Raw genomic sequence first — 6,953 nt, forward strand, 5'->3', positions numbered from 1 at the left:
CCACCGGTGCTGTTGCTGGCCACTCCCCTCATGATTATTCATAATATGCATAAGTATTGGAATGTTTCACTTCGATGATGCAGACAGAACTTTTAATGTTCAGAGCAGGGAGTTGACCATCTGGCGCGCGTGTGGAGCCTGCCTCATGCTGTGCTGTTGATAGTACGAGCTGGACGTGGTCAGGTGTGCGGTGCAGTTGAGCTGTGGGGTGTGTGGTGTGTCCCTGTGCTCAGAGTTCGGCCTGTTTGTGGACGCGTACGGACGCCGCAGCCGCAGCGAGGACATTAAATGGAGTCGCCTGCCTCTGTCCTTCGGTGAGAAACAACAACACTCTCCATCTCTCTCGCTTATACTCGCTTCTCTCTTTCTCTCTCTTTGCTCAATCTCTCTATCTGGCTTCCTCTCTCTTTCTCTCTCCTGCTCTCTCTCTCCTCTACACAGTAGTTTAAAGGTGTGCAGTAGTGCGGTGGTGCACTGCTGTAATGGTGTGAGGGTTTAGTAACGGTCCTCTGTTCTCCTGCAGCCTACAGAGAGCCGTACCTGTTTGTGACGTACTTCAACTCTCTGGACATCATTGAGATCCAGCCGCACGGTGCTCTGGGGTAAGACAGTCTAACGGGCCCAGTATTGGCTGAGGAGGGGCCTATTCCTTGGAGAAGGAGGGGCATATTCCTTGAAGTAGGAGGGGCGTGGTGATTGACAGAGGAAGGGGGTAACTGTCACCATGGCAACGCACCGAGAGATCCCTCCCTGGGCGACTCGCATCCGCGCCGAGCCCTGCCCGGCGGAGCATTGCCGCCTCTGGTTGCCATGGTGACGAGGGGAAAAAAATATGGCTGGGGTTCCGAAGCTGTGGAATTGAAATTCAGATGAGTGCGTGCCTTCTCCCCCCCGGCCTGTGAGCCCACACGATGCGCACTGCAGCCACAGTCAGTTCTCATTTACCCAATCGGCACTCACACTAACCCTTACACAGAGGAGCCCATACTCTGGGGCCAGATGAGCATCGGTGTTACCGTGGAGACAAACCCTGAGGAGGATTTGGGAAGATAATGACACAGTTAGCCTGTAGCGCGCGATGCCGCAGGTCCTCTGATTGATGTCGCACTGCAGGTGACCTGTAGCGTGTGAGTGTTCATGTTTGTGCTCAGCGTTGAGCTGACCCCCTCCTCCTCCTCCTCCTCTCCCGTCTCCCCTGTGGTCCTCCAGCCCCCCGGCCCACGTTCACCTGGACATCCCCAGCCCGCGCTACCTTGGCCCCGCCATCTCCTCGGGGGCGGTGTACCTGGCCTCCTCCTACCAGAACAAGCTGCGGGTCATCTGCTGCAAGGGCAACCTGGTGCGGGAGTCCGAGCTGCACCGGACCTCCTCCGGCAGGAGGTGAGCGGGAGCGCCCTCTGCTGGGCGCACGCCGTCCGTCTCCTTCGGCTCCTCCCTGCCTCCTCGCGCACTCCTCCTGCTCTCCTCCGCTCTCTTATCTCCTGTTCTCCAGGGCTCCACAGTGCTTCCGAAAACTGACGTGTGCTGACTGGAAAGATCATTTTCGTGCACATCTACTAATTGGGATGCAGTTCTAAATTTTTGGAGCACACATGCCCCTTGGAAAAAATGCTAGTGTAGAGCCCTGCTCTCTCTCACACTCACTCTTCCTCTATTGCTCTCTCTCTTCTTTTCCCTCTCTTCTGTTCCTGTCTTCCTCTCTCGGTTTTGGGGGCTGTAGTGAGTGTGGTGTAGAGGTCTGCATGGGGCCGGAAATGAGGACTGAGCTCGCCTAAATCAAACCCGACCCGTCCCAGCCCGACCCGTACCAGCCCGACAAACACTAGTCAAATTTGAATCTTAAACCAGATACAGCCCGGTGGTTGAAATAACAAGCCAACAACACTCTAAACGTCCACTAGCTGTTAACAATGATTGCCAACGATGGCAATAAGTAAAGCTTCTAGTTTTTGTAGTGTACCAATGCTCAGCTAGCTAATTAAAATATCCATATTTGAGCCTTCATGCTTTTTAAAACAGGAACGATCTCCTTGTTATTTCAGTATGTGCTTGCATAAAGTATGCTTGTAAAATAGAGGAATCATTTATATTTTAATGTCCATCAGTTTGTGTCCATCAGAACAGGCAAGTCAGCTTGCTTTAGTGCCATTGTTCCTTCTGTTGAAAAAGAGGTTAATAAGTTTCCTACTCCTGTGCTCTCAAATATGGCTGTTCTAATTTGCTAGTCGAGCATAACGAAACCTGGAAGCTTCGTGCCTTTGTTGTCAGTCATTATTAACGGCTAATCATTATTGTTGCTATGCTAACATTAGTAAACTTCCAGGTTGGCAGCGCTTACGTGAAAAAGGTCTGTGGGCCTGTACCTGATCTGACCTGACATCACAGAGCTAAAAATAGGCCGGACAAAATTGTGCTCGGGTCAGGATGCGGACCCCTAGTGTGGTGGGGTGAAGTCGATGTTTGGTTGAATTCAGAGCGTAGTCTTCTCTGCCACCGCGGCAACCTCAGCCTGGGGTGTGTTACTCACAGGAACAAGGGCGTTACGCACAGGAGCAAGGGCGTTACGCACGGGAGCAAGGGCGTTACACACAGGAGCAAGGGCGTTACACACAGGAACAAGGGTGTTGCTCACAGGAATTTGGGTGTGTTCGCAGGTGTGAGGGGTGCGTTAGACACGAGACTGGGGTGCGATCACAGGAGTGGTGTATCGCTGGGTACGGCACAAGGACTGCGTTTCATCAGAAAGAGTTCTATGCCTTGGAGAGATTCAGAGGGTTTAATGATGTGTTTGTCCTTTGCAGGAAGTGGAGCCCATTTTTCATTTGTCATAATCCCCGCTGAGGAGGGTGGGGAGAGATGTGTGAGGAACGGCAGTTTTATTGGGCTTGTGTTGATTGTTGAAATGTGAGGTGTGAAATAAATAAAGTTGTGCTAATCTGTTTCACTCTCAGACTCCTGATTAGCAGACAGCTTAGAATTTTACCGTCCCAACGGCACCACCTGCTGTTTGACTGGGAGAGTGTGAACTTCAGCTAGAACACGGTGTTAGTTCTCTGTACTGATAGGGTGGAGATACAGATACAGCTGGTGATGGGAACATTAGATATACAGTACTGTGCAAAAATCTTAGGCACCCTAGATTTATAAATATAATATATAGTATATATTTGGTCTTAGATGTTTATTTTTTGGTTTCTGCATTAGTGTCAGTAGAAAAGAGCAAATTTGAGTTTTCCAAACATTAATTTTCCAAAAAATTAAATTTTACAGATACATTTTTGTAATATTTTAAGTAATAGACTACTTTTCAGAGTAGAGCTTTGGGATTACCTGGAGAGCCAGAAGCAAGCGAAACTGTCAAAATCTGCAGAAGAACTGTGACAAGTTCTCCAAAATGCTTGGAACAACCTACCAGCCGATTTTCTTATAAAACTGCCGGACAGTGTACCTGTGAGAATTGATGTAGTTTTAAAGGCGAAGGGTGGTCACACCAAACACTGATTTTATTTAGTTTTTAACTATTTACTGCACATTATATTATTTTTTCGATATTTATGACCTTTCATTTCATTATTTTTGAAAGCATCTTAGCTGTACAGCATTTTTTTTTTTTACAGGTGCCTAAGACTTTTGCACAGTACTGTATATGACACCAAAAATGGGTGATGCTGTCATATATAGCTATTAATTCACTCGTTTGAACTAATCATTGTGTTTTATTGTGGAGAGCAAAACCTTTTGTTTGGTTCAAACAAGTGGGTGATTGACAGCTGAACATACTGTAGCTCCACACACTTTTGGTGTCACCATGCCTCATACTCCCATGATTAGATACAGCTGTTGCCCGGGTTCTGTGGGCGTGTCTCATTGTGGGCGTGTCTATATATAAACACTGCACCCATTGGTCCTCTCGTTCAGCAGAAGTCTATCAATGTTATTCAACGGGGTGCTGAGCCACCACACGCTGGCAGTACAGCCTGGCAATAAAAAATTAGTCTTTTTATAGTGAGGGAATAGGCCAAAACTGTAACTTATAAACGGGAAGTTTTTCTCCGTAATATTTTGTAACTCATAAACTTGATTCTTAATAATGACTATGCTTTGGCTCCAATGCTTGATTGGACTTGGATTGGATCTGGTGACCTACAGCAGCACGTCCAGCTGACATGTAGATATGGTCACTGTCTCAAACCACCGGACTTCTGCTCACGCTCTGCGGACCGGAGCTTTGTCATGCTGGAAGAGACCCCTCTCGGCAGGATAATGCATCTTTAACACGCAGTGAAGATTAAGACATTCACCTTGCCTTCCAAGGGTATGAGTGCACTCCAACCATTCCAGGAAAGTGCGTTACGCACTATCATGCAACCGTCAGAATCGTCGAAAGTTGGAATGCTGCTGTTTTAATTTTTATCCACTAGCTGTAGCTCATTTGAAAAGTTTGTGAATGTCGGTACAAAGTGTAATGGAGGCTTTTGAAGATTTTACGTAGTTCTCATGTAGGAACCTGCATTAGCATGATTATGTCACTATTATGAGTGGGAGAGCAGCGCAAGACTTTTTCCGCTGATCCATTTCATCCTTCTGTCCTCCTCTTTCCCTGTTTTTGATGTGAAGATGAGTGATAGTGTGTTTGATCTGAGGAGTCGGCCTGAAAATTACATTTAAAAGAGAGGAGATCAAACTGGCTAGTTGAAAAGAACTGGGGTAATGAGTCTTTACGAACTCTGCATGAGTCAGTGAGTTAATGCTTTGAATCTGTACCCTTTTCCTGTTGGAGAGAAAAGGCCTGTGAGCTTTGGATTAGTTAAGGGAATTCGGTGATTGACAGCACATTGGTCCACCCATTATGGCGGCACATGAAGAAGTATCGCGTCCCAGTTCTGTAGCTGGAGCTGTGTGATAGAGCAGCAATTTAAAACGCACACAGAGAGAGAGAGAGACAGAGTTTACCAGGGCCACCAAGGCCTACCAAAGCACCTTTCTCCAGGTATTTCAAATTCTCTGGTTTTATTCAGAGAAATGATGGACACAGTGTTTGAATTTGTTTGTTTGAATTAAATTTCCTCACATGCCAGGAGTTTCTTGACTATTCCCAGTTTAGGTTCTGGGTTTTTTGTTTTCTTTTTCTTTACCTTTGCTAAAAAAAAATTTTTTTTTAACTAAACTTTGTCTAGTGCCTTGTTGCAATGGTAAAAAAAATAGGCTTTAATGAATACATATAATCACTTTATTGAAACTGTGCAAGCTCCGCCCCTGACCCCGCCCCTTGTGCCGGTCTCCGTAGCAGCCCCACCAAGCGGGGCCCGCCCAGCTACACCGAGCACATCTCCAAGCGGCTGGCCTCCAGCCCCGGCTCCCTGGACGGCGGGCTGCACCGGGACCCCAGCACGCCGCACCGCTACCGCGAGGGACGCACCGAATTCCGCCGCGACAAGTCCCCCGCGCGGCCGCTGGACCGCGACAAGTCCCCCGCCCGCCCGCTCGAGCACGACAAGTCCCCGGGCCGGGCCATGGAGAGCCGCCGGGACCGCTCCCCCGGGAGGATTTTCGAGGATCGGCCCCGTCTCCACACGGGATCCGTCCGCACGCCGCTCACGCCCGTCAACAAGGTGCGGGGGGGGTGGGAGTGGGAGTTGGGGTGCGAGCGAGGGACAGCTAAATTTCTGAAGGTTGCAGACTAAATTTCTACAGAGGCTAACTAACAGGCTGCTAAGATTCAAGATTTATTTGCATGCAGATATCCATCCTGCATCTCTCCAGCAAGCTAACATGACATACAACTTAGAGACTTCTTGCATGCCTGTTAACTGGCTAACATTGGCCTGCCATTTCGGCAACTAGCTGAGGTATAAACCACAGGAAACAAATTGTTGTTCAGCTCCCTGCAGTCAGTGTCAACCCAGTTGAGTGTACGCTAGTGGGCTAATATTATGCTCTGTGTGAATATGCCCTTTATTCGTTTGAGTTGCCCATGGAGGTATTGTTGTGGATAATATTGTCAGTAACAGAAGACAGTAGCAAGTAACAAACTGAGCTGGAGAGCCATTGTTGTGTGCAAGCTATCTACACTTCTAGTGCAAATCTACACTACAATTCACGGTAAACAGCTATGCACAACATGCCTGATTTAGCAGCAAAGAAGGAAATGTTCTATTTACTTTTCAGTGGAAGCTGTCTTTAAAATCCTCATGCCAGATGCTTCCCTTCTTTGACTTGCCAGCAATGCGGCAGAAAGTTACTGCATACCCTTCAAAATGAGTTCCCATTACAGACAAGCAAGTCACGCTTTCTTGCACTTGTTTGACAAATTAACACGCTTTGTTTGAAAGAACATTCTACAGCTTTTCCCTGTAAAAGTTAATGTGGAAGTAATGACTATGACTATACAATTTTAGTCTAGTGTTTTGTAATTACGGAATTGCTAAATTCTACAATATCCCTCTTAAAAATTAAAAAAAAAATTTTTTTTTTTAAATAAAAAAAATATATATACAGTATATACATACAAAGTAGACTACATGTTTTGGACAGAGACATTTTTCTTCTTGATTTGGCCCTTAACTGCATTTTTAGATTTGTAATCAAACAATTCACATGTGGTTGAATTGCGTGTCCTTTATTTTTATTTAAGGGTATTTTTATTCACTTCCATTTCACCAAATCCTTTGCATGCAATGACTGCTTGAAATCTGTGACCCATAGACATCACCAGGTGCTGAATATCTTCTCTGGTGATGCTCTGCTAGGCCTGTACTGCAGCCATCTTCAGCTCCTGTTTGTTTGCATTATGGCTAGTTGCATTACGTTTTCTCTTCACCATATGAAAAACATGTTAATTGGATTCAGATCATGGAAATGACTTGGCCAGTCATTCACTTAGCAGTTTTTGGCTTTGAAAAACTCCTTTGTCTCTTTAGCATTATGTTTGGGGTCATTGTCTTGCTGTAGGA

General features: G+C 46.5%; 1 protein-coding gene across 1 annotated transcript in view; it reads left to right on the top strand.

Moving 5' to 3' along the window:
* LOC135240195 (citron rho-interacting kinase-like) overlaps window positions 1-6,953 on the top strand; it is a 67,817-nt gene that overhangs the window by 56,714 nt on the left and 4,150 nt on the right. The window contains 4 exon segments of the mRNA XM_064309559.1: window positions 234-314; window positions 524-602; window positions 1,210-1,380; window positions 5,288-5,612. Coding sequence (XP_064165629.1) covers window positions 234-314; window positions 524-602; window positions 1,210-1,380; window positions 5,288-5,612 — 656 coding nt within the window.

The sequence above is a fragment of the Anguilla rostrata genome, chromosome 14 (genome assembly GCF_018555375.3).
Source record: "Anguilla rostrata isolate EN2019 chromosome 14, ASM1855537v3, whole genome shotgun sequence".
NCBI lineage: Eukaryota > Metazoa > Chordata > Actinopteri > Anguilliformes > Anguillidae > Anguilla > Anguilla rostrata.